The sequence below is a fragment of the Eubalaena glacialis genome, chromosome 11, assembly GCF_028564815.1.
Source record: "Eubalaena glacialis isolate mEubGla1 chromosome 11, mEubGla1.1.hap2.+ XY, whole genome shotgun sequence".
Classification (NCBI taxonomy): Eukaryota; Metazoa; Chordata; class Mammalia; order Artiodactyla; family Balaenidae; genus Eubalaena; species Eubalaena glacialis.
The window spans coordinates 114,332,339-114,359,684 of record NC_083726.1 but is presented as its reverse complement, the minus strand read 5'-3'; the positions used below and the strand labels follow the sequence as shown (position 1 = coordinate 114,359,684).

Sequence of the window (27,346 nt, the reverse complement as noted above, 5' to 3'; positions counted from 1 at the left end):
AAAAGTCCAGCAGTGATTCACCTCCTCCCATCCCCTCGTCAGCGAGGCCAGTTCCCCTCCCGAGATCTCAGCTTCCAGCCTGGCTGTTGGTGGTGCCCATCCTACCGCCCCGGTGAGAGAGGGCTGTGCCCTGCCTTGTGCGTCCCTGCCTCTCTTCCCACCAGAGGAGAAGGAGCCAGCGCCAGAGGGGGCAAGGTGAGAGGGGGAGCGGGAGGGGAGACGAGGTGGGGCATGAGTCTCCGAGCCCAGCTCTGGGGGGTCGTCTTGGGACAGCGCCCGCCCGTGGGGGAGCTCTGGCCGGGAGGCAGGTGGGGAGGGGCTGGGGACAGAGGACTTGACTTCCTGAGCTTGGGTGTTGTAATCCTGGCTCACAAACTTTTGGCTTCAGTCCCTCCTGCTGCTTGTGGTATTTCTCTGCCCCTTCACTTCCCAATACACCAGCTCACACTCGAGTGTGCACAGACACACAGACACACACACACGGTCGCTTTCTGTCTGGGGGTCCCAGGACCACGACTGGATGGGATTCTGAGCTGGGAGGAAGAGGAGAAGGAGAGAAGGTGGGGGACAGTTTCCCTTTCAGGTCGGGTCTCGTAGCAGCTTCCCTGGGACTCTGTGCGGGACCCAGGGAGCCAGACGGGAGGAAGTGAGCTCCTCGCAGAGGGTGCGGGGTGGGTGGGGGGGGGGCGGCACCTGGGAGGGGAACTGGGAGGCAGTGTGTGTCCGTGCCGTGAGCGGGGCCAGAGGGAAGTCTGGTGTTGGGGAATCTTAGGACGAGGGTGTCACCCCAGCTCCTCCGCACCCTCTGCAGCATCTGAGCTGCTCAGGGACAAGCCTGGCTAGCGGGAAAGTCCATAGACGGGGAGGGGGCTGGCTCCAGGGAGCGGGGGAGAGAGGAGCGATCCCGGGCCAGAGAGGGAGAGGAGGGGGAGACAGACGGCGCCCCACAGGTGGGAAGGAAGCGGCCAGGAGAGGGGCCAGACCCGATCAGCCTCCCCGCCGGCTCCCAGGACGAGGAGGAGGCTGAGGGACGGCAGGGCGGCCTGTGCCCGGGGGGCATCGAGGGTGCGGGCGGCCCACGGGGTGTGAAGGACTCGACGGGGGTCATGTTTTGGTGCCGTGCACACAGGTATGTGTGTGCAAGGGGACGTGACGGGAGCGGCAACAGCGTGTGTGCTGAACGGGAGCTGGTATGTGGGTGTGGGCTGAAGCGGGGCTGGGACGCCCAGGGCCTGGGCCGCTGCCCCGGGGGGCGCGTGGAGGGCAGCAGCATTTCCACCTGTGTCCGCTCCTCTGCCTGCCGGCCCAGCCCCTGAAAACAGTGAATTGGGGGCTCGTCAGCCTCCTGAAGGTTTCCTTCATGGGCGGCCCTGAGCCCGGCGTGGGTGCGGGTGTCTGCTTCTGGAGAGCGCTGGCGTGTGGTGAGGTCCAGTCCGCCCCACACCCTGCCCCAGCTTAGCAGAGCAGATGGGCAGCCGGGCAGGTGATGCTAGGGGTTGGAGACGTGAGAGAGCTGGCGTGAACCCTTGGGACGGTGGAGACTTCTGGAAGTCATCGTGACTGAGGAGAACACTGTGTTTAAGTATTCCTGGCAAACGGGCTGGGGGTAGAAGGGCACAGTAGAGGGGGGCAGGGAGGGGGGCAGGAGGGTGGGGTACTGTCCTTTGGCTTTTAACCCCAAAAAGGAGAGCTCAGTACAGCTTTTATGTCTAACATCGTCCTGGAAAGTTCTTCCTTGAGTCTAACTTGAGTCCCACTTGCTGCAATGTAAGCCTGTTTCCCCTTGACTTGCCATGGCCCTGGGCCAGCTTTCCTTTTCACATGCTCTTGCTTTCATTCTGCCATTCCGGTTTTTCACTCTTACTCATAAATCATGCTCCTCTCAACAGCCTTTTTGAAAAAGAACAAACTTGTCACGTGAAGGTCAGCTCATCTGTGTTCTCTTCTCCCAAATCCTGCGCCCACCCTGGGCTCTGGGGTTTGCTTCCTCAGCCTGTGTTCCCCTCTGGCTTTCCCTTCATTTACTCCTTTCCCAGGCGGGTCTCCCCACCTCCAGCTGTTGAGGACAACTTGGCCCTGAAACAGCTGCCACTGGTCTGGGGACAGTGAGGCTTGTCTCCTGGCCACCCCGTTGGTGACCCTATGCTCGGGCCCCGAGCTGGGCTACGCTATGGCTTGGCGAGCAAAGGCAGTATCTCTCCTTGTCTTTTATGGATCTCATGTGTATACCCTGCCCTCCCAACACCACAGTTGAGTAGGGGTCATTCTCTCTTTCAGGGAGACTTAAAGCCCAGAGAGGAGGTGTGATTTGCCTAAGGTCACACAGCAACGTGGCCGCTCAGCTCGCCAGTTACTGTACTGGTAAGTTTGTTCAAATCATTCAAAAATAGTTTACTGAGCACCTGGGGGTGTCAGGGCCTGTTCCTTAATCTCTCTGAGCTTCATTTCCTCATTTATAAAATGCAGTTAATAGTAATTCTCCAAAGATTTTTATGAAGATGAAACTTAATAATGCATGTAAGGATGTGTATGTTTTTAGCACAGTGCTGACTCAAATGTCAACTTCTATTTTTTTTTTTAAGCCTTTTACTTCAAAGGACAGGGACACAGGGGCTGGTATGCTGTTTCAGTCCTCCCTTTTCTCTGATACCCCTCAATCTTGAGGGGAACACGTGTTGGACAAGAAATGGAGTAAAGTTTTTTTTTTGTTGTTATTGTTATTGTTTGGGGTTTTTTGGCCGTGCTGTGCGGCATGCGGGATCTTAGTTCCCCAGCCAGGGATCGAACCCGTGCCCCCTGCAGTGGAAGCGTGGAGTCTTAACCTCTGGACCACCAGGGCAGTCCCCGTTAACTTCTACTATTACTAGCCAGGTCTGGACCAGACCTTGGGTCTCCTGTTTGATGCTTCTTCATCCATGTTTTTGAGTCCATTCATTCATTTGATAATGATTCAGGGGCCAGTCCTCAGGGTCCCCCAGCCTCAATTCTGTAGCAATATCCACAGTTGGTTCAGGTGTCCCCAGGGGCCAAACTGCCCTGTTCTTTCCACCTGAGGCTTGGTTCTCAAAGCCCCTGGGGTTTGGCTGATCTCTCTCTGAACCTGGAGTTCTCTTTCCTTCCCTTCTTCCCCCGCCCCTTCCTTTATAGCAGAGGGTGAGGCCTTTGGTTCCACGGGGTGCCTCTCTCCTCGCCTTCCCTCCTGGGCTGATCTTGCCACGGAAGCCTCCGTGTAGGTCCCAGTACCAGAGTTTCACCCCGACATTCTTTCCCATTCCTGGGATAACCTGCACCCTCCAAGTCACCTTCAAAAATTTCCATAACCTCAGATGGCCCTGCCACACCTTTCTAACTGACTTGGGCTTGGGTTGTTGCCTGGGTTAAAAGGACTAACAAGTAAACACAGACTCTTCTTTTAATAAAAAGAATTCCTTGTGTTTCTCTAGAACCTTGGAGGAGCAGAGCCCTTGGTAGCTCCTGGTCACTTTGGTTCCCCACTGCCCCTTGGAGGCAGAGGCGGGGGGCCTGGGGGAGAGGATCCCTCGGCAGCCCGGCACGTCTTCCTGGCAGAAACGAGAGTGGAGGTGGCGGAGTGTGGGGAGGGGAGGCCAGCAGGGATTCCGGATAGAGCACGCATCAGTCTATCTCCTGGCAGCAGATAAACAGACCACGAGAGGGACAGGATAGGGCAGAGAGTGGCTGCTCTTTAGGAGGGCAGGGAGTCGGGGAGGGCAGTGACCTGCCGGGATGAGCAGTCACTTCTGGGTCTCCCTTGAGGGGACCACTCGGATCCGGAGGTGAACAGCCAAGTGAGGATCCCTCTGGTGACCCCTTCTGCCACCAGAACCCCCGCCTGCTCTCAGGACAGAGGTTCAAGAACCAGGGTCCCCTCGAAGGCCGCTCCTGTCCCCACCTGGCCTTGTGCCCCACCCTCCTCTGCCCTCCCAATCAGATGCCCGGAGCTAGCTGGCTCCCATGTTTACCCAGAGACAATCGATCACTCTGGCACAGCTACGAGCACACAGCTGGCCCAGGGAAGACCATGCAGTTACCTGGCCACACCTGCCCTTTGACCTCCTGTTACCCCTGACAGCCTTTGATCCCTTCTGGCCTGGAGGCCGGAGGCTGGGCGGGTGACACTCACTGGACACTGAGGAGCGGGGGCAGAAGGGCCAGCGGGGATGGCAGCTGACTGTAAAGATCAAAAGAGACTTGGAATAAGAGTCCCCGAGCTTGGGTTTCAATCCCGATCTAGTCCTGAATGGTCTCAGGCAAGTCACTTCATCCGTCAAGGCCTGGATTTTTCCATCTGCAAAATGGGCAAACTAAGAACAAACTGCTCCCTGTTTGTTCTCAGAGCTGTGAGAGCAAAGTGTAACTTTAGGTGTAAATATCATCAAGAATTTGGGAAGAAAATCAATAGTCTGACACTATTCGACAGTATTCCAACAATAATGAAAGGTTAGGATGGAGAGAGCGGGGGTGACGGGCGTCCTTGGGGCCGCCCAGCTCATTCCTTCTTGTCCCCGCAGGCTGCGCCTCTCCTGCCGTCCTGCCCACTCCCATCTGTGGCCTCCCAGCCCGTCCATGGCTGCAGACGACAGAAAAGTGGCAGTTCCCAAGGATGGGCCTTCTGTGGTCTCCTGGGTCCCTGAGGAGGGAGAGAAGTTGGACCAGGAAGGCAAGGACCAGGTGAAGGAGCGGGGCCAGTGGAGCAACAAGCTGGAGTTCGTGCTGTCCGTGGCCGGCGAGATCATCGGGCTGGGCAACGTCTGGAGGTTTCCCTACCTCTGCTACAAAAACGGGGGAGGTGAGTTCCCTTTGAGGTGGGGAGAGCAGTGCCCACCTGGGCACCTCCTGCCTGGGCAGTGGCGGGAGGCTGGCAGGGAGCTTGACTCCAGCATCCCCCCCGCTGTGAAACGGGGATGGTTCCTCACGGCGAGCTCCTCTCCTCCCTGGCCCCACACAGACCACGGTCAGTGGTTGAAGGACTCAGTCCCTCACTCAGCTCACACGCTGGGCCACCCTTGCCGGGCACCGTGCTAGATACAAAGCACAGCGCACTCCGGGTTACACTCCAGCAAAGGGCAGCGGACCGCAGACAAATACGTCCACTGCGGTCTGTCGCATGGTGGGGGGCGGACGGGCCAGAAGCAGAGCAGGGAGGAGGGGCGGGGAGGGGCGTGAGACGGGAAGCGAGGGGACCAGGAAAGGGTCCGTCCGGGAGGTGGCCTTTGAGCCAAGACTTGAAGGAGGTGAAGGAGCCAGTCTCAAGGATGCAGTTCAAGTGAAGAACATTCCAAACGCAGGGGACGGTGAGGGGGGGGAATGACAGATGGGAGAGGAACCAGAGGTCACGGCTCGGCCCCTCCGGGCCCTGCTCTGAGTGACATGGGAGCCACTGAGGAATGTTGATCAAAGAAATATTATCTTGTCTATGATTTTTTTTTTTTAATTAAAGAAACAATTTTATATTTTTCAGCGCTGGTAGTAAAAATGAGCAGGGGCACGGTGGGGAGGGATCAGAGTCACCTTTGTAAGTGTACAATTAAGTGGTTTTAGTATGTTCACAGACTTGTGCAACCATTACCACGACTGATTCTAGAAAATTTCCATCACCCCCCAGAGAAGCCTTGTACCTGTTAGAAGTCACCCCCGAGCCCTCTCGCCACCAGCCCTTGGCAACCACTCATCTACTTCCTGTGGCTGTGGATTTACCTATTTGGAATATTTCACATAAATGGAATAATTCATTTAGATGAGTTTATTTGTGACTGGCCAGATTCATTTTTGCCTTTTGAAAATAACTGTATTCCTCTTGTGGAAATGATATATGTGAATATTAGAAACATTCCAGAAAGGTAAAAAAGAAGGAACATTCCTGTTTAAAAATAACCACTGTTTAGAAAATCTTTCTAAACACTATTTCTATTTAATTTGACAAATATTTAGTGAACATCTACCACGTGTCTTGCTCTGTTTTATTTATTTATTTATTTATTTTTATTTTTAAATTTTTTTAAAGAATTTCACTTATTTATTTTATTTTTTTATTTTTGGCTGTCTTGGGTCTTCGTTTCTGTGCGAGGGCTTTCTCTAGTGGCGGCGAGCGGGGGCCACTCTTCATCACGGTGCGCGGGCCTCTCACTGTTGCGGCCTCTCTTGTTGCGGAGCACAGGCTCCAGACGTGCAGGCTCAGTAGTTGTGGCTCACGGGCCTAGTTGCTCCGCGGCATGTGGGATCTTCCCAGACCAGGGCTCGAACCCGTGTCCCCTGCATTGGCAGGCAGATTCTCAACCATTGTGCCATTAGGGAAGCCCTATTTTTTTAAAAATTTATTTATGTATTTTATTTTCGGCTGCATTGGGTCTTCGTTGCTGTGCATGGGCTTTCTCTAGTTGCGGCGAGCGGGGGCTACTCTTCGTTGTGGTGCACGGGCTTCTCATTGCAGTGGCTTCTCTCATTGCAGAGCACGGGCTCTAGGCGCGCGGGCTTCAGTAGTTGCAGCACGTGGGCTCAGTAGTTGTGGCTCGCGGGCCCTAGAGCACAGGCTCAGTAGTTGTGGCGCACGGGCTTAGTTGCTCTGCGGCATGTGGGATCTTCCCGGACCAGGGCTCGAACCCGTGTCCCCTGCATTGGCAGGCAGATTCTTAACCACTGCGCCACCAGGGAAGCCCCTTTTATTCATTTATTTGATGTGAACCATTTTTTAAAAGTCTTTATTGAATTTGTTACAATATTGCTTCTTTTATTTTATGTTTTGGTTTTTTGGCCACAAGACATGTGGGATCTTAGTTCCCCGACCAGGGGTTGAACCTGCACCCCCTGCATTGGAAGGCAAAGTCTTAACCACTGACCACCAGGGAATTCCCTTGCTCTCTGTTTTAAAACTTATAGTTCTTACTGCAAATTGCCTAAACCGATGACTCCAAAGAAGTAGAAATGGGACTTCCCGGGCAGGCCAGGGCTGGGGTGATAACTAACGCTGGGGGAGGATGTGGTGACTTATTCTTGCCCCGGCCACAGTGTCACGGACATAGAGGTGGCTATGACCAAAGATGATCTCGTCAGAGCCCTTGTTCCACAGAGGAGGACAGGGGCCCAGAGACCTCAGCCACTTGCCTGGGACCACGGAGCTGGTTGACAGTAGCAGGCCCGGGAAGACTCACCAATCCTTCTTTGCTTTCACATGTTGCTATTGGGAGGGCAGATGGTACAAGAGTTTGGGAGGGCAATTTGGAAATGCCGGTCAAAGACCTTAAAAATGTTCATCCCTGGGACTTCCCTGGAGGTCCAGTGGTTAGGACTCTGCAGCGCTTTCACTGCCGTGGGCCCGGGTTCCATCCCTGGTCGGGGAACTAAGATCCCGCATGCCTCGTGGCATGGCCAAAAAAAAAAAAAGTTTATTCTGAAAAGGTGGAAACAACCCAAACGTCCATCAGTGGATGAATGGATAAACAAAATGTGACCTATACTGACACTGGATCGTTATTTAGCCTTGGAAAGGAAGGAAATTCTGATACATGCTGCAACATGGATGAAACTTGAAGACATTATGCTAAAAAAGTCAGTCACGAAAGAATAAATACTGTATGATTCCCCTTCCATGAGGTGCCTAGAATGATCAAGTTCGTAGAGACAGAAAGAGGAAGAGTGGGTGCCGGGGCTGGGGGAGGGGGATGGGGAGTGAGTGTTGAAAGGGGACAGAGTTTCAGTTTGGGAGGATGAGAAAACTCTAGAGACGGATGGTGGTGATGGTTGCACAACAGTGTGAATGAACTGAATGCTGCTGAGCTGTACACTTAAAAATGGTTAAAATAGTAAAAGTTATGTTACGTACATTTTACGACAGAAAAAGCAAAAAAAAAAAAAAAAGGTCCATTTCTTTTGCCCTCTGACTCAGCAGTTCCTCTGCTGGAAGTTTAAACTAAGGAGCAAAGTAGACAAGTGCACGAGAATGTGGGCAACGGTCCTCACCGCAGCAGGAGGATGACCAGAAAGGCCAGTGGGGTTCTGACCAAAGAAACTCTGCATGAGACGGAGCCACACAGCCATTAAAGTGGCGACGCAGATATGGATTTATTGATATGAAAAGAGGTCCATGATATACATTTTAAAAATGGTTATCAAGTCATGCATAGTAGGTTCTCATTTTTGCAAAGAAGGAAATATATATGTATGTGTTTGTCAGAAAATTGGAAGGATATACAATGCTTTTTCCTTTCCTTCCCTTTGTACTTTCTGTTTTTCTACAGAGTAGCATGCGTTGCTTGAGAGGCATTATCACATTGTGGTTAAGAGCCCAGACTCAGGGTCAGACCACCTGGGTTTGTGCCTTGGTTTCTTCATCTGTAAAATGGAGATGACACCAGTACCTGTGGCCTGGGAGGCTGCTTTGGGAGGGTTTTGATGTTAGTGAAGGATTTAGAAGAGGGCCTTACACACAGAAGCACCAAGTGCCAAGTGTTATGACTGGGCGATGAACAATAATCTGTGTTCACCCAGGTACACGCTTCCGAGGTGACGGAGGTGGGCGCCCTGGGCTGAAATTTGCTGGGTGTCTTTAGGCCTGCCCTCTGGCTAGCCTCTCACGAGGCTGCTGAAACCACGACCCCGAGAATTTCCCCTAGCAGAGGAGTGGCCTTGTCTGCCGGCGGGGGGGGGGGGGGGGGGGGGGGGCCCAGTTCAGACCAGAGCCTGAGGGAGGGGAAATACCCTCTGAAAATGATTACAGGGAAAATCATTTTCCCAAGGTGTTTTTGTTTGTTTTTCTCGAAACGTAACAAACTTGATGATTTAATAAGCATATCAAATTATACAGAACACATGTTTTCGGTTCCAAAAAGAATAAATGGACTAGATTTGTGAAGCACACTGAGAAAATAAATAGGGCATATATTAGGATCTCCACCTACATTATCATTCATTTCCCTTCGAAGGTCTTTCCTATGCCGGGTGGGGCGCGGACTGGAAACTTTCCGCCCGGCCCTGCTCACAGACAGGAGGAAGCTGCTGTCTTGGGCCCCTGGGGGCTGCGGAGGGCGGTTGAGGGGTTGGCTGCCAGCTCAGCCCCCTTCCCCCTCCTTGGCAGGAGCCTTCTTCTTCCCCTACTTCATCTTCTTCTTCACCTGCGGCATCCCAGTGTTCTTCCTGGAAGTGGCGCTGGGCCAGTACACCAGCCAGGGCAGCGTCACAGCCTGGAGGAAGATCTGCCCCCTCCTCCAGGGTGAGTGCCGTTCCAGCCACACACCCCCGGCCATCGCCCTCCCCGCTTCCTTCATCCACCCTGTGCTGAGGGCTGCAGAGGAGCTAGGACGTGTGATCAGGCTTCCTGGGGCCCAAAGCTTCTAGAACCTGGGTGGAAGCAGTCTCCAGGAAGGACGATACAAAATTATAAATAGGCACAACATTAGGTGCAGGGTCTTGGGAGGGGTCCTTGCAAGTGAGGAACCCTGAAGCTGAGTCTTCACAGCTTCATGGGAAATGTGCTCCCCAGCGCGTGGCCTGGTCCCAGACACGCCTCCGCAGGGTATAATCATGGTGATGATGGTGATGATGTGCCAGGGCTCACGTCAGCACGTCACATGCGTCTGCGTCCTCACCTAACCCTCCAGGAGTGTCTGCATTAACCTCATAAGATGAGAAAATGAGGCCATTCACTAACCCAGGTCTCTGTGGGTTTGTGCTGTGTCCTGTGTTAGGGAATAAGCTGCTCCCAGCCCCTGCCCTCCCTCTGGGGATCTGTTGGCACTGATGTGAGCAGTGGGGATGTCCTTTCCCACCCTCTGTTCAGGTGATGGGGCCCTGGCGGCCAGTGGGAAACCCAGGGGCCTCCAGGTCCCCGAGCGGTTCCTCGCATGGTCGGTGGGGAGGGAGGACTCTGGTTTGGATACCAGTCCCTGAGGGGCCGGGCCCAGGACAGGCCTGTCTGGGGGCCGCCAAGCCTCCGCTGGACGGCGTGGACGTGGTGGAACCACGCTGGCTCCTGAGCAGACTGGGAGCCTGACCAGGGGCTGGGCGGCGGGGCACGGCTAGTCTGGTGCTGACCCCTCTTGGGGCGTCAGATGGTTTGGTGGGGTCCTTGGGGGTCCCTGTGGGGTCTGTGTGGTGATTTTGGGGGGTCCCTGTGGGATGAGAATGGGGACCCTGTGGGGTCTCTGGGATTATTTTCTTGGATCCTTGGGGTCCATGTGGGTTGTGTGTGGTCCATGGGGAGTCTGCCCTCTGCTTGCTCCCTGGGGTCCACAGCCCCACCGAGGCTGCCCGGGTCCTTGCCTCATGCCCACACACGCGGGGGTCCCTCCACCTGCCAGAGGCTCGGGTGCCTGGTGAGACCCGAACTCAGGAACCTCCTGCCTCTGGCCTCGTGCCTCTGTTCCTCCTGTCCCTTGCGACTTCACAAGTGACACGTGATTGTCACAGAAAAACTAGAAAAACCAGAAAAAGAAAAGAACTTTTAAAAGTGAACTGAAATCTATCACCCAGAGAACCACTTGTTAACTTCTGGAGATGCTCCTTCCAGAGATTCTCTCATGAAAAAAAAAATACGTTCAGATATATATCATAAAACTGGGAGAACGCCTAGGGTGGTGTTCTGTCACCTGCTTTTCTTACTTAGAAAAATAAGGAGTAAAGGCCTCTCAGGCCCGTGAATGAGCCCCGCGGTGTCTCTGTGGCCCCTGTCCTTCCAGCACGGTGGGCAGCTCCCAGGCTGACGCTGGTGTCTGGGACCCTCTTGTTACTCCCCCCCCACAAGGCATTGGCCTGGCGTCTGTGGTCATCGAGGCCTATCTGAACGTCTACTACATCATCATCCTCGCCTGGGCCCTCTTCTACCTGTTCAGCTCCTTTACCTCCGAGCTGCCCTGGACCGCCTGCACCCACTCCTGGAACACAGGTACTTGTCGTGTCGGCCCTGGGACGGGGCAGCTGGGGCCGGGCGAACAGTGATGGAGCTACCGGCAGAACAGCCCCCAAGCCGAGCTGGGCGGGCACAGGTGGCCACTCTGCTGGCCGACCCCATGTGGGACCTCCAACCAGCCGCCAGGGCAGCCGACAACCCGGTGGGACGGTGGGTGACAAGCGGCTGCCAGGCGCTAACACCCCCCAACGTCCACCCACCGAGCCAGTGTTCACTGCGGGCCTACTGTGTGCCAGACCCTCAAGACCTGGCGGTGGGCCCGGGTGATTCGGCCTAGCCTGCACCAGGGACAGTCAAGCGCTGGGGACAGACAAGCGGACAGAGCAGTGGCAGATTTCGACGGGTGACCACAGAAGGATGGGAAGGGGCCTGTGTGGGGACCACTCCAGGCGGGGCCGTCCCGCGAGCCCATCCCCCCATCGCTGGGGAGTGAAGTCCACACGTGGGCGTGGGGGACTGGCCTGAGGTCTGGACAGGGTCAGAGGTGGCTGGCAGGGTGGCTAGAGGAGCAGCCAGATTCACCGGGACGAGAGCAGTGTGAGGCACACAGGGACGGGGGCTGGTCACACGAGCCACCCGAGCAGGAACTCCTGACGCTGGAAAGCGGGGGCTCCAGAGGAAGCTCTGGGGACCGGGAATGCGAGGCCAGAGCGGGGCGGACGGGGTGTGAGGGTGTCTCTGCCCGCTTGGCCCGCTGCTGACGCCCCTCTTGTCGCCTGCAGAGGACTGCGTGGACTTCCTGAACCGCTCGGCAGCCAGCGCAGCGGCCCCGCCCGTGAACTTCACCTCCCCCGTCATGGAATTCTGGGAGTAGGTGCCCGGCCTGGAGGCCGCCTCCCGGGGGCCCCAGGCGGAAGGAATTTGGATGTCTGGGGCCCGGGATTGGGGGTGCAGGTGTACACCTCTCTGTGCATGCTTTCCAGCACTCACGTCACTAGGAGATGAGGGACCCTCCACACCTACCGTCCACACCCTCACGCTCACCCCGCATCCACCTGTGTCCACCTGGACTCACACGCGCGTCCACGTGACTTGCATCGCCCACGTGCTTTCTTACCTTCACCCACTCGCACCCACACGCCCACCTGCACGTACACAGCCACGGCCGACGGCCAGCGCGAGCTGGGAAGAGTCTGCGCCAGCTCCGTGTGCCCTGATGTCCTGGTGGTAGCTTGAAATAGGCCGAAGTGGGAGTATTTACACCACGGGAACTGGCAAATTTCTACACTCACGCCTGCACCCTCCACACGAGCACTTGCACCCCAGCGTCCACACGTGTCCACCCTTGCGCTTATACAAGTCTACCCGCCCTCACACTTAACCTTGGCCCACACGTACTCACCGACACTCTCCCCGGGGCGCCCTCCCGGCATCCACACCGCCCTCGTGTCCACCGACGCCGGCACACACGTGTTCCCATCACCCCGGTCAGTCTTCAGATGCTGACGCACATCCAGCCCCTGTGTCTGCTCCCCGAGCACCTGCTCAGCCACTGCCCGGACGGGTCTCTGCTCCCCACGGGCTCGAGCTCGCTCAGACGCTTACTGCCCTCACTCTCTGTCTCTACCTCTCCGACAACAGAGAAAGCTGCATGAGTTACACAGATACCTACGGGATTACGTGATTTGGTCGTCTAACGGCCAGGGGCTTAGAGACCACAGGTGGGAACGTGCTGGCCATGGGGCAGGGAGGCGTGGACCCTGAGACCCGTGCGGTCAGCTCTGAGGATCAGGACACCTGATGGCGGAGGCCACTGTCCCCTCGGCCTCACCTGGTTGTGTGTCTCCCCGTCCGCAGGAGACGTGTTCTGGGCATCAGCTCCGGCATCCACGAACTGGGGGCCCTGCGCTGGGAGCTGGCCCTCTGCCTCCTGCTTGCCTGGGTCGTCTGCTACTTCTGCATCTGGAAGGGGGTCAAGTCCACGGGCAAGGTGAGGGGTTCTGGCTCCGGGACCGCTCTCTGTGGCCCCCAGGGTCCATGGGGACACACATGGCATCCCTCTGGAGACCTGAAAGAGAAAGCGGTAAAAGGGAGAGGCCTGCTGAGAACAGGGGACGTTGCAGGAAGGCAGGGTTCAGCTCAACACAAGGGAAGGCTTTCTTTTTCGGTATGACTTTCAAAGGCCTGTTTATGTAAGTGACATGCAGAGCAAAATAAGAACCATGAAAGTCCCAGGGTCAGAGCTGAGCCACCAGCGGGCTGGAGGGGTGTCTGGTCATCCCTGTCAGCGTTTTGCTGGTCGGCTTCTAGCTTCCTTTATACGTGTGTGTGTGTGCGTTGTGTGTGAATATTGCACAATCAGGATCACACACTCGTACGACGTGCTTGTCTCGTTTAACAACACACCAAGACCACGTCTAGGATGAAGTGGCCAACAGAACAGTCTTTGAGGTGGTGGGTTTCCAACCTCTGAAGGAGCTCAAGCTGAGGATGGACAAAGTGGCCTGTTGTGTGTACAGAGTTCACACCGGAGCATCATTTCCAACCCAGAGAGTCTGACACTGATGCCCCATGCTTGTTACAGCCGGGAACAGACAGGGTCCCGCCTTCTCTGATTAGCCCCCTCCCAAAGCAGCCTCCCTCTTCCACGGATTGTTGTGATAGTGAGAACATAGAAATAGTAATAGTAATAACGACATGGACAGTGCCGCCCTCTCGGGGAAGGGGCAGAGTGGAGCCCCCCCGTGTGTCTCCCGCCCCCCAGAGCTCAGGCCAGTGCTGCTCCCCCAGCCTTAAGCCTGGAAAAGTTCAGTCTAAATTTCCCCACTGATCACTGTACAAATCTGCTCACCTTCCCCCTGGGCGGGGGAGTCCCACCCTCCTCAGGGGGCAAGGGGCGGGCGAACAGCCAGGATAAGGGATTAAGAGAGACCAGAATCTGGATTCAAAAAGAGTTCTTGAAATGTTACGGGTGGAAACTCACACCCCTCCCTGTCCTTCCTCCCGTCCCTTTGCCCCGCTGATGTGTGTCTCATCCTCTGCTGGGGAGCCCCAGACACCCCAGAATGTGTAAAGGAAGGGGTGGGAAGTTTCCCGTGCTCACCCCTCCTCCGAGGCGGCTCGTGCTGCCTGGGGAAGGGTGACCCTGGCCTTCTCCCCTCCAGGTTGTCTACTTCACAGCCACGTTCCCCTACCTGATGCTGGTCATCCTACTGATCCGAGGCATCACCCTGCCCGGAGCCTACGAGGGCATCATCTACTACCTGAAACCAGATTTGCTTCGGCTCAAGGACCCCCAGGTAGGAACCCCCCTGGGGACCGTTCCCCCAGGCGTCTCCCGCCCCAAACCAGATCTGGACTTTTGAAAACCTTTGATTGCTTTTCGCCGTTTAGAGGCAATATGTGCCCACTGGAGGAAAAAGTAGATAATATAGAAAAAAATTATGAAAAAGGAACTAAGAACCTCTCGTAACCCCACCACTCAGCTATAACCTCTGTTAGCATTTTAGTATATTTCCTTCCAATTTTTTTTTTCTAGCTGGTGTGTGTTTTCACGTAGATAATTATATGTGGAGATAAATATATTTTCACTTATAGTGTAAAGCATCTTCCTGGTTATTAAATCCATTTGTAAATGTCATTTTATCATTTGCATAATGTTTCCTCCGTCCCCCATCCATCCGCTCACTCATCCAGCCAGGATGTACTGCGGTCCCGTAAGTCCAGGTACCTCTCTAGAGCTGGTGTGGGCAGCGGGCGGACAGACCCGGCCATATGACCTCTGGGCATCAACCCTGGGGCAGGTGTCGGCTTTTACTCAGCTCTTCCCCGTTCCTGCACATTTAGGTCATGTTTTTTTTTTTTATGATTGTACAGACAGCTGCGATGAACACCTTGTGTTTAAATCTTTGACCACATCTCTGATTATTTCCTGACAGTAGTTAGACGTAGACGTGGGATTACTAAGTCAGGGAGTACGCACTTTTTAAGGCTCTTGACACGTGCTATGGACTTTGACCGCCCGTGTTGGTGGGTACCCTTCCTTCTGCAGGCCCATGAGACATTCAAGTAGAATTTATTTTAAACTTTGAAGGTCAAAGCAGTAGCATGTTGCTGTTTTAATTTTTTTTTTTTACTAGTGCGAGGTTGGACATCTTCCCCCTCTGGACTTGTCTGAGCACACTCTTTGCCCCTCCCCTCCCACTCCCCCCAGTGGAGTCTTGGTGTCTTCTCTCTATATTTGAAGGCCGTGGCCTCTGGCCACCATGGCTGCTTGGGGGCACGTGCAGGTTGAGGGTGGCCAGGGCCTCAGCTCCGCCCTGCAGACAGGCCTCTCCTTCTCTGGTTCACCGTCTGTGATGAACCAACTAGAAGTTAACAGTCACGCGCACCTATGTGGTGCCTGCTGAGTGCCCAGGGGAAGAGGAGGATGCGTTAGTGGGCGTGGGCTGTAACGTGGGCTCTGCGGGGACGGAGGGGCCGCTGGTTGTGGAGGTGCCGGGCGGTCACTGCTCCAAGCCCTGGCGGGCTCCCCCCATCTTCCCACCGCTTCCTTGGGGTCTCCTGCAGGTGTGGATGGACGCGGGCACCCAGATCTTCTTCTCCTTCGCCATCTGCCAGGGGTGCCTGACGGCCCTGGGCAGCTACAACAAGTACCACAACAACTGCTACAGGTGAGCCGGGCGCGGGGTCCTGGGAGGGCGCCTTCCTCCTTTGTGAGCAGGGGCTCCAAGCTGTGCAAAACCGACACTGTGGTCCCCTTTCCAGACTGGGTTTTCCTCCCTCCCTTTCTTCTCTTCACCTTCTGGTACCTGGTCTTGGGCTCCTTCCCCCACTTCCTTTCCTCTCTCCTCTTTACCGCTGTCTTTGGATGTCCCCACATGATGGGTTTCTTTCTCCCTTTTCCTTCCCATTTTCCGCAGGGACAGCGTCGCCCTCTGCTTTCTGAACAGCGCCACCAGCTTCGTGGCGGGGTTTGTGGTCTTCTCCATCCTGGGCTTCATGTCCCAGGAGCAGGGGGTGCCCATCTCTGAGGTGGCCGAGTCAGGTGGGTGCTGCTCTGCTGCCTGGGGCCGGGGGAGAAGGAGGGGCAGGGGACAGGAGGGCAGGGGTCCCAGAAGCTGGGTACTATAGGAACCTTTCAGCATCAGGCGGCCGTGCTAGGCACAGAGCAGAACCCCAAAACCAGGGGAGGGAGGAGGGAGGCGGGGACGGAAGGGAGGACGGACGCACGAGTGGAAAGCATGCTCCCCAGAGCAGCGGACGAGTCAGCCTGCTCTCGGGAACCGGCGCACGCACGCAGGCGCACACGCACGCAGGCGCGCACGCGCGCGCGAACGCAGGGGCGCGCCCCTGATGGAGTGTGTGTCCGGCAGGCCCTGGTCTGGCCTTCATTGCCTTCCCCAAGGCTGTGAGCATGATGCCCCTGTCCCAGCTGTGGTCCTGCCTCTTCTTCATCATGCTCATCTTCCTCGGGCTGGACAGCCAGGTTTGCCCCCGCCCCCGCCCGCCCCCGCCCTGCGACCCCCTTACCAGCTTCTGCGTCCGCCGCCATAACCTCCCCGACCTCGCTGTCCCCCGACCAGACTTCCCAGCCCTGGCCCCGGCATCCGGGGCCTGTCCTTGAGGCTGGTCGGGGGACGCCCGGCCTCCTCTTCCGCGAGGGGCCACCTGCTTTGCTCCCCCAGGCCTGACCCTTCCGCAGATGGGGACGCGCCCTCCCAAACCTTCGGGCCGCCCAGCCCCGCCCAGCCAGCCCTCCCGGCTGGGACCTTCCGTGGTGGAGACATGGCTGAGGCAGGGTTGGCCTCACCCCAGTTCTGGGCCCCCTGCGCTCTGTGGGCCAGCGTGGGGTTGGGGAGCGAGGAGACAGTGGCCCCTCTTACCAGCCCCCTCCGGCCCACAGTTTGTCTGTGTGGAGTGCCTGGTGACAGCCTCCGTGGACATGTTCCCCAGGCAGCTCCGGAAGAGCGGGCGGCGGGAGCTCCTGATCCTCGCCATCGCGGTCATGTGCTACCTGATCGGGCTCTTCCTGGTCACCGAGGTGAGTGGCGGGGGCGGCCTGCAGGCTGGCGACCCCCTGACACTCTCAGAGCCACATTCCCCTCGCCTGCCCGGCCCTTCGCTGCGAGGTTGGAGGGACCCCATGGCGGAACCTTCTTGTGTTGGTTCCCTCTCCTTTGGTTTCAGGTGACAGAAACCAAACACAAGCTGGCTTAAGCAGGAAGGTGAATTTTTTTGGTTAGGAAACAGAAAAGTCTAGAGATGCTTCGCTTTCAGGCACGGTTGGATCCAGCAGCTCCAATGACATCATCAGGGATGCTCCCCTCTATCTCCTGGCTCCCCTTTCCTCTGGTGATGTCATTCTTGGGCAGATTTCCCTCCTGGGATGTTACAGACAGCTCTGGGCAGCTTCAGGGTTCCCTTCTGCCACCAACCAACCCCGGGGGGATAGGGCCCTTTCCCTGAGAATTGGCCATTGCTCTTCTTTAGGCCTGGAGCAGGGAGGGGCGCACACTCAGAGTGAGGTGGCCGCAACTCGGCAACTTCCGGAAGGTGGGATGCTGGACAGACAGCACAGTGTACGTGCACCACAGTCCCCGGGGGCCTCGCAGATGTCAGAGATGTTGTCAGATGAGGGCCGGGAGGGTGGGAGTCAGGGACAGGCGGGGCAAACTCTTTTTAGCTGCAAGGGATGAATTCCCTGGACCGGGCAGGGTGGCATCCCAGATGGGCTTCTGTCATCTCGTGTGGGCTGGGGCATGTCCCCTGCCCCCCGGCCAAGGTCTCACTCTGCCCCCCTGCCCCACAGGGCGGGATGTACATCTTCCAGCTGTTTGATTATTATGCCTGCAGTGGCACGTGCCTGCTGTTCCTTTCCGTGTTTGAAGTGATCTGCATCGGCTGGGTGTATGGTAAGTGGGTGGGGGGGGGAGCCTTGGGGCCACGCGAAGGGCAGGATCTGCCCTGGGTGAGGACGGGCCCGCTGGTCTCTGCGGGTCTTTGTGCTGCTGTCCTGGTCCTTTTTACTGGAGAAGTTTAGCCGTTGCTGGGAACCCAGGTGTTTCTCATTACGGCAGTGGAGCTGGGCTAATGACAACAGAGTTCTTTGAATAGTGAGAATAATTATAAATAACTGTGCACAGCTTTCTGGATGCAGAGGCTGTTGGAGGCCTTCTCCCGTGGGAATCCTAGTCAAAAGGGACCTCCAGGGCCATTTAGTCTGATCCTTCAGAGATTCCCACATGCCCTTTTCGAAGTCATCACCCAGGCTTTGCTTGAATACTTCCACGGACAGGAAGCTCATCCCTGTGTTTTTGACGTAGGCTTTTCTGTTGTGGTGGTCGTGCATTTCTTTCTGATACTTTGGTGAATTCTGGCTTCCACTGACTCCCACCAACAGCCCGGCCCCCTCAGCACTGAGGAAGCCAGCCAGCGGTGCTGACCACATGGTATCCAGGCTGTGATCGTGCCTGATGATGGCGGCAGCGTGGGGTGGGGTTGGGGGAGAAGCCATTGTGTCCCGAGCACTGCACTGCTGAGTGCCGAGTGCCGTCTCGTATTCTGCACCACAGCCCTTTACAGGGGAAACCGAGGCTCAGAGAGGTTGGGTCCCTTGCCTAAGCTCACACAGCAGGCAAGTGGAGGAGCCGTCATCATGCCGCAGGTCCCTCTGGTTCCACTGCACCCGTTGGGGGAACGGACTGTCAGTGTCCCGAAGCTCAGGGCAGAGAGGGTGCGTGGGTACCATGCAGCAGGGCCTCAGGACGAGACACGAATAGGAAGGGTTTTATCTCGCTACCCTAGGCCTTCCTCGTTGGCGTCCTTCCCTCCCCACGCGTCTCCTACCTTTTCGCTCTGATTTCCCCACTGCTTTTCGACACTTGCTCTCAGAGAGGATCTGACAAACTCGATCACAGCGAGGTGTAAGCGGCTGATAATATGTTGCACCTACAGCAGCGGTATCTGCTTTTCACCTGGGGGGAAGTTAAGAAGCCAAAGGGACGACTGTCTAGTGGTGGCATTTCGCATTGCTCTTTTTGTGGTGGTGAGGGGGTGGCTAGAGGGCTCCCAGGCCTTTCCCAGTCAGTGGCTCTTTACTTCTTAGAAGGTGGAGCAAACGTGGAAACCTAAGGACGTTAAACCAAGTGCAAGAGGCAGCGTTTCCATGGCCACAGCCCAGCCCCCTTCTGTGCTTCACTGGGAGCACAGAGGGGCCCCCTGGAGTCTGGGGTGCAGGTGCCGCCCCCGCCCCGCAGGGCTCAGCGCTGGGCTCGAGCATCGGCTCCCTTGGTGTTTTGCTATTTTTACTTGAAGCCGAGTTCACCTCTGCGACGCAATAAGCATGTGTATAGCCGCTGAGCCCCGTTCTGGCTCACACCCTCCTCTGTGTTAGGACTCGGGTCTTCATCTGTAGCCCTGAGAGCAGAGAGGCCCTGGGAGGTTAGGGGCTCTCTGTTGGTGGCGGCCTCCCCCCCCCCTCCGCCTCCAGTGTCACTCACGTGTCCTGATCCAGTTTCCCCCCCACGGTGCTGTGCGGGGAGGAGGACGAAGCCGTCGTCCCCTTCCTGTCCTCACACTCTCCCCCCACCCACCTGGTCAGGGGCTGACCGTTTCTATGACAACATGGAGGACATGTTTGGCTACCGGCCGTGGCCCCTGGTGAAGATCTCCTGGCTCTTCCTGACCCCGGGCCTTTGCCTGGTATGTGCCCTCCAGCACCACCCCCCCCATCTCCTCCTGCCTCTAGCCGTCTCTGGGAGGTGAGGGGCACGGGCTGAGTTCTGGGGCTCCTTCCCGCCTGCCCAGTTACCTGGAGGGGCTGCTCCGTGCCCTCTTATGTGCTGGGTCCCCTCTCCCCTTTTCTCGGCCCGTCTCTTTGCTTTACCAGCACTACCATCTGGTCTAGTTCCTGCTCCATCCCTTCCTCCCCGGCACCTCCGTCTGTCTGTCTGCCTGCGTGATTTCCCAACTGTTGGTCTCCCTCTCCTTGTCTGCTTTGGAGCTCCTCCGTCTCCCCTCCCTGCCTTCTGAGCCCACGGTCTGTGATGGCCTCTGCTCTCCATCTCTAGAGGCACCAGTGTGTTGATATTTAACTGTGCTCCGTCCCGAGGAGAGGGTTTCACGGCTCCCTCCCGCATCTGCGTCGGCCCCTCCCGCTGTCTTTCTAGGCCACTTTCCTCTTCTCCTTGAGCAAGTACACACCTCTCAGATACAACAACGTCTACGTGTACCCGGCCTGGGGATACTTCATCGGCTGGCTCCTGGCTGGCTCCTCCATGGGCTGTGTCCCACTCTTCATCGTCGTCGCCCTCCTGAAGACCCAGGGTTCCTTCAAGAAGGTAGGGGCTGGGGAAGTGGCGCATCAAAGGAGGGCACCGAAGGGGCTGGACTCTGGGCAGGACACCACGGCCGGGCCAGCTCTGAGTGCCAGGCTGCCCTTCGGTCTAAGGGAATCTTAAGGAGAAGGGTCTTTGAAGAAGGACTTCATTTTCAGAAATGTTCAAGAGTCCTAGAGTCCTAGACCTTCAGAATCTGACCTCCAGCAGATCATCTGGGCAGGTTGACCAAGGGCAGCTGTCAAAGGGTTAAGGGGGAAAGTAAGTCACAAACAGGAACACAAGGTGCCAGACGCAGGGGGTCATAGAGCACAGATTCCTGCTCCTGGAAACTGGTGACCAGCAGCCATGGTTCATCCACACAGGCTCCCGGCTTCTTTCCTCCTCTCAACCCTGCCTGCGAACCATATGCAAAAGGCTCCCTGTTTAGGGTTCGGGACATGTCTTCCTGGAAGGGATAGAACCAGTGTCCCACAAAGACATTACATTTGTGGAAATCTATCTCGCCCACAAGTCACAGAAAACCCAACCTGCAATAAGCAAACGGGCTTAGTTTCTTCTTACATATCAAGAAGACCAGAGACAGGGGATCCTGGCATTTGGTTCAGCTGCTTAAAGAGGCCGTTAGGGACCAGACGCTTCCTCTATTCCTGCACTTCCATCCTGGTCACGTTGTCTTTTCATCATCATGCTTATCACCGCATGGTCACAGGAAGGTTGTCATGATTCCAGTCATCACGTCTGCATTCAAGGCAAGAAGGAGATGGCACCAATAACTGTAGTAATCGTAGGACTACTACTAGGAAGAACGATACTAGACAGTTACTGAGCGTATGATAATAGTAGCAATAAGAATAGTAACAACAAGAACAAAATAGGCACTCGCTGATCACTTAACCCTGTGCCAGGCACTGTTCTCTGAGGTGTGTGCTGTCATCTTACAGACGAGTCACAGTGTGGTTCAGTGGGTTGCCTACGACCGCACAGGCGTCAGTAACAGAGCCAGGACGGGAGCCAGGACGGGAGCCAGGACGGGAGCCAGGCGGTTCACACGCTCGGTCACACGTTACTGCCTCTTCTCGCTTCTCGCGCTCTGTGCCCTTTCACTCACTCACGCTGAGCTGCGTGCTGGGCCCTGGGGACACAGACACGAGGACACGTCTTTGCCTCTCTTGCCACCAGCACCACTGACTCCTCTTCTCCCCACAGCGCCTGCGGCAGCTCGTCACCCCTGACCCCAGCCTGCCACAGCCCAAGCGATACCTGTGTCTGGACGGTGGCAGCAGCCAGGACTGCGGGCCCTCCCCAACGAAGGCGGGTCTCATGGCTGGGGAGAAGGAGACGCACTTGTAGGATGTGGCCGGAAACCAGGTGGCTACTGAGCCAGGAAGCTGGGTCAGGGCCCCTGTGCCCCCGGCGGACAGCCTTCACCTCTGCCCCCTCCCGCAGCCCTGCCGAGAAGCTCTGTGATGTCCGTGGGCAGCCCCTCCCGGTGGGCTAGAGATGGTGCCGCCGGAGCCTGCCGTGCCTGTTGGAACACCCCGTCTTATCTGTGAAGGCGGAGGTCTTTCTGGAGCCCACCGTCTGGTTAGAACAACTGCAGTGTGCAACAGCGGGACCACCCAGTGTAGGGAGGCTTCCTCTTAGCACTTGCGATCTCTGTGCTTGGGGAGGGTAGCGCCCATAGAGATACGCGCCACGTTGCATGTGACAACTGAACACCCCACGCTGGATCCTGACGCTCCACTGGAGGGCTCCCTCACCTGGCTTAGTGTCCTGGAGCCCGCGGGAAGGAACCAGAGAAACGGCCACCGTTGTCTTGCGTTTTCCCGGAGGTGGTGTCTCAAGGTGTCCCCAGCTCCAGCCCTAGTTCCACGCCCGCCTTGCAGTGCTGTCCTTAACGCACAGAGCATTGGGGTGGCAGGGGCTCAGGATGGCCCCCGCACTTGGCAAATAGGCACGACCACGGGCCTGCACCCAGGACAGACATGGCTAGTCGATCTCAGGTTCTTCCCCAGCTGACAGCCTTCCAAAGACAGTGCCCCTGGCAGCTCAGTTTGCCATCCTGCCTTTGTCCCGACCCCGACTTCATGGGTGAGGAAACTGAGGAACCCAAGAGACAAAATGATTTTTCGAGTTCATGAAGCTCCTCGGGGCCAGAGACACGACTAAAGCCGGGTCTCCTGCTCTCAGGCCGGTGTCCCTCCCACTGCCCCCTCCTGCCTTGTTAACAAGCACCCATGGATCGCCTGCCGTGTGTGCCAGCCTTCTTTCTGTTCGTTGTGGTTCTTGGGGTGGCAGGGAGAGAGTTCCCTCTGGGGGCGGGGGGTGAGCAGCCCATCCGGATTGGCAGCCCTACCCTGGCAGCTCCTCCACCAGCCCATACCCCTCTGACCGGATTTCCTCCCTGGACTTTGGTCTTCTTCCCACTTTCCACTTCCCCTCCCCCAGGGGATGCCTGGGCATCTGGGAGAGCCACCCCCAGACCCCCACGGAGAGAGGTCTGGGGTGCTTCTCTCCCCAGGCCCCTCCCAAACCACGCCAGACCCTTCCCTGGCTGGGGAAGGCTTCCTGGAGGAGGCTCTGTGGTCTTGTGTTCCAACGGCAAGGGGTGGGGGTCTGTGGGGGGTAGGCCACTTCTGGACAGTTTCCTGGGGAGAACCTGGGGTCTGGAAGAAGGGCCACCGCCTGCAGTGATGTGAAGGTAGATGTCACTGCCTGGTGACTGGAGGAAAAGTCTGTGGTCCAGCCAGGGTGAGCTCCAGCCTCACAGCCCCAGGCATCCTCAGATCATCCGCCATCCTTCGCCCAGATCTGCAAGGGCTTCTCAGCTTGTGAGAATAGGGATGCTGGCACCCTGGGCACAAGCAGATGTCCAGACCCCTGGGTTCTGGACGTTCCCTTCTGCCTCCCTCTGGACTGCTCGCGCACTGGTACTCACTTTTTTTTTTTTTAATTTGTTCATTTTTGGCTGCGTTGGGACTTTGTTGCTGCGCGCAGGCTTTCTCCAGTTGTGGCGAGCGGGGGCTACTCTTTGTTGCGGTGCGCGGGCTTCTCACTGCAGTGGCTTCTCTTGTTGTGGAGCACGGGCTCTAGGTGCGCAGGCTTCATTAGTTGTGGCACACGGCCTCAGTAGTTGTGGCTCGCAGGCTCAGTAGTTGTGGCGCACGGGCTTAGTTGCTCTGCAGCATGTGGGATCTTCCCAGACCAGGGCTCAAACCCGTGTCCCCTGCATTGGCAGGTGGATTCTTAACCACCACGCCACCAGGGAAGTCCCTGGTACTCACTTTTATTGGCGAGTCAGTGGGTAAAGAAGGAGGTCCAGCAGAAGGGGATGGAGAGGAAATCTGCGCCAGCCAGATCGCCCTCATTTATGGAACTGGGGACCTGAGTGGGGCAGGCATGGTGCCCTCTGCTGCCGCCTGGTGGCTGAAGGGAGCAGTGCCGCCTCCCCAGCCCTGCCTCCCACCTCCTGAGCCCCCTCCCCCCTGCCCTTGCTGGACAGATGGACAGACTGAGCGTTTCCCCCTCCGCGTGCAAGCTGTCGCTCTCCGGAAATGAAAGCTTCCTACAGCCCCTCCCCATGGCCCCGGCGGGTGTGCCCGAGAGAGTCGGCTGCCTTCGGGGCAGCCCAGCTGCCAGGGACGCGGGGTGAGGGCCAGCAGGCTTCTCGGCCACCGGCCGCCTGCCCCGAGTGCTCCGTGCCGAGCAGCTTCTTCACCAGACCACGTCGTCTGCTACAGGCGTCGTCTGCTACAGGCGGTCGGGCAGCTCTGCGCGTGGGGGGCGCACAGGCTCTCTCCAGCGGGCTGGGCCCCGGGCCTCACGTCTCTGTCTCTGCAGACTGTTCGCAGGCCCCCCTGTAATTCACCTGCTCTCAGCGGCCCTGATCCCCGGCTTTAAACTCACAGCCTCTCTGCTCTGGCATGGGGACTGCTGAAGGCCTGTGTCTGTAACATCCCTCCCTCTGACTGCTTTCTTGTCCTGGCACCCAGTACAGCCTCTGTGACCCGTGAGTCCAAAGGCATCAGGATGGGTAGGTGTGGGCTGGAGGGAACAGAGCAAGGGAAGGGGCTTCAGGCCACTGCGCAGCTCATGGGAACCCGCTCATATCAGGTCCACGGCATGGGCAGGGAGCAACCGTTTCAACTCTTTAAAGTGCCCAGAGCACTGATTCAGGGGTGCGAGGGTGTGTGTATGTGTGTGTCTGTGTTTGTGTGTGCACGTGTACATGCTCGTGTGCATACGGAGCAAGTGCTGGTTATAACTTGGGGTGTTTTCATCTCATCTCTGGAGCTGAGTTTTAAACTGATGGCCCGAGCGGGGAGCTATGATTTGTTTGGCCAGTATGGCATTTAAAAAAAAAATCTAAAGTAAATGCCTTAGGCCCTCTCCATTTAGCCACAGGCTCCACCACTCCCTATTACCCTTATCCGACCTTCTCACACATTCATAACCTGTGCCCTAGTGGGAGAACCCAGAAACCCTGCTTGAGCAGAAGCGGGAACCACAGGCCAGTGGTCTCCGGAGCCCTGGTGCCTCGGAAGGGGGTAGTTGTCAGACAGCCACCAACCCCGGCTTGTTCACGTGTGGATTCACCCTTTCATGCTGTTTATTAATCCCGGGTCAATCCCCCTCCCACCAGGCCCTACCCTTTCCCAAAGAAGGGTGCTGGCTAAGTTTATTTCCAAGCTAGGTCTAAAGTGTCAGGCCACAGAACCCCCCCACCCCCACCCCAATGGCAGAGTGGACGCCAAAGCCCAGAAGAACGCGGCTGGACTTCCTGCAGATTTTGGGGTCACCTCTGTCTCCGACCCCATCAGTCCATCCAGATGTGCTCAGTAATCATCCCCCTTCTCCCTTACTTTAGGCAGGCGCATTTTTACCTGACAGGCGCTCCTCCTCTCTGTGTCCCCGCTTTCTTGGCTCCTGGAGCTCCTCCTGGGATCTGCCGCCACCCCCATCCTCCCCAGGCTGGGCTTCCTGCCGAGCTGGCTCTCCAGGGCCACCGGTGGTGTCCCCTGCGCTCACCTCGGTTCTCCCGTCTGTCCGCCTTGCCGAGGCTGAGCCTTGGTGCTGGCCTGGGCTTGGACTCTCCCCTCCTGTCTCAGCTCAGAGCCCCTCCCTCTGTCCGGGTGTGGGTTGTGCTGTGCAGGAGCTGAGGAGTGGGCTAAGGTGTGCTCGGTCCCCCGCACCCCCTGCCCCCGGGCTGGGAGAGCTCTGGGAGCTGAGGAGGGCCTTGAACTCTGCTGAGACTGGGGCCCCCAACCCTTCATAAGTGGACTCTGCATTTGCAAGGTTGTGGTCTGTGTGTGTTAGGCCGGAAGGGCACCTGACCAGGGCAAATTGCTCCCCTATCCAGCCTGCCATCCCCCTTTTACAGCTTTTCCCACCCACTCCACACAGAGCGCCATGAGAGAGGAATGGCCTGGGCTCCCCCTCCAGCTCACTTCCCAAACCACCCTCCAGGTGCAGGCCACCTTGCGGCAGACCCTTAACTTCTGGTCGGGGCCTCATGCTGCTCTGCCCCCCTGGGGACAGAAACATCAGCTGTGCCCTCCCGCTCTGTCCCCGTGCTGCCCAGGGATGCAGGCTCTTGGGCCTCAGGTCAGAACCTCCCCTCCCCCCAGTCAGAGAGAGAGAATGCATGCCGTTCAGCCTGTGGGCCTTGTAGGGCCTCAGCTGCCGAGGTGAGGGGACTGGGCTTGGGGGCAGGAGAAAGGAACAGGATCATGTCTGGCGGGGGCAGCGGGGAGGCAGCGGGACACAGACTAGGAGGCCTGGAGGAGAGAGGTGTGGGGAAATAGAATCGCATAATCACAAGGCTAGAGCTCAGCTCCCTGGAAAGGCCTGCACCTCATCCTCCAGTGGCCAGGGGCGCAGAAGGAGCTCCCTGGGTAACGTTGCAGCCCCTCCACCTGCTGTCCCCTCAGGCCTGGTAGCCAGCCTCCAAGACGGCCCGGTGACCCTCACGTCCCAGCACCCATGCCCGGTCCACAGGGATGTGGATGGACTGCAGGTGGGTGACTTCTGCAGTGGGTCTAGAAGCCACTGAGGCATCCACCTTGATCTCTCCAATCACTCACCCTGGGAAAAGCCAGTTGCCATGCTGTGTGGACACTCAAGCCGCCCAATAGCGAGGCCCCCGTGGAGCCACCCCCAAGAGTCCACCAGTGAGTGAGCCACATGGAAGTGGATCCCACAGCCCCAGTGAGCCCGCGGATGACTATGGGCCTGGCCGACATTAGCTGCGACTTCATGAGGGGGCCCTGAACTGGAAACGCCCTGCTAGGTGGGTCCTGAATTCCTGACCCAAGTGAGAGAGAGTGAACTGTATTGTTGTTTTAGCCACTGAGTTTTGGAGTAACTTGTTAGGCAGCATCGATAGCTGATACAGCCCCCCGGCTTCCCCGGCTACATGAAGCACCCTCTTTGAGGGTCTGGGAAGGGGAGGCCTTGCTGCTGTTCTTCCTGCCTGAGCCCTTTGCCTTCCTCTACAACCTCACCACTCCTGACCCACACAGAGCCCTCCCTGACCCTGGCCTTGCCCTATTCTGTCTGCTCTGGGGCAGGTGAGGGCCTGCTGCCCTCAGCCTCACATGCCCACTCCCTGACGACCCAGCATGCCTGGCTTCCCTTCAGGGTTAGCGGCTCAGGGAAGTGACAAGGGCTGATTGGACCCGACAGGGGTGAAAAGCTTGTTAACCACCCATCAGGAAGACAGTGCGGCTGAGGCCAGCTGGTGCCCGGGCCCTGGGGCCCTGCATTCTCGTACTTTCTGCTTCCAGTCGGACCACCAGCCAGCACGGCCAGGTCACTCGCTCTTGTGGTCTGAAGGGCCCTACTGTCATGCAAGGGGTCCAGGAGGTGAGCACAGAATTGCCAGGTGATGCCACAGAGAGAGAGAGAGGGGAGCCCTCGATGGCAGGGGTCCCTCCGCAGGATCAGTGCCCAACCCCACTGCTGTAGCAAGAATCCAGCCGAACTCCGGATGCAGCCGCATTCTGAGGCTTTGCTGCCCACACCATCTCACCGAAAGGGCCTGGCCCTGAGGCCAGAACTCCCACGATCCACGGTCACCAGCAGTGGACAAGCCCCTCCCAGCAAGACATAGACTCCCAGCTGCAGGAGTAAGTGCAGGTGGCCGGTC

General features: G+C 57.4%; 1 protein-coding gene across 2 annotated transcripts; it reads left to right on the top strand.

Moving 5' to 3' along the window:
* The first annotated feature begins 105 nt into the window (after positions 1-105).
* On the top strand, positions 106-22,446 carry SLC6A12 (solute carrier family 6 member 12). 2 transcript variants are annotated; one of them, XM_061205944.1, is made up of 16 exons: positions 106-195; positions 2,278-2,361; positions 4,530-4,807; positions 9,089-9,223; positions 10,754-10,894; positions 11,641-11,728; positions 12,716-12,848; positions 14,023-14,157; positions 15,428-15,531; positions 15,781-15,905; positions 16,234-16,346; positions 16,764-16,901; positions 17,670-17,772; positions 19,461-19,561; positions 20,029-20,199; positions 21,406-22,446. In XM_061205944.1, exons 3-16 carry the CDS (start codon positions 4,585-4,587, stop codon positions 21,547-21,549), a joined length of 1,854 nt encoding a protein of 617 aa, XP_061061927.1. In that variant the 5' UTR covers positions 106-195; positions 2,278-2,361; positions 4,530-4,584; the 3' UTR covers positions 21,550-22,446. The 2 variants fall into 2 exon arrangements, with proteins under 2 accessions (XP_061061927.1, XP_061061928.1); XM_061205945.1 differs by lacking the exon at positions 106-195 and adding an exon at positions 1,489-1,582.
* Positions 22,447-27,346: the final 4,900 nt, after the last annotated feature.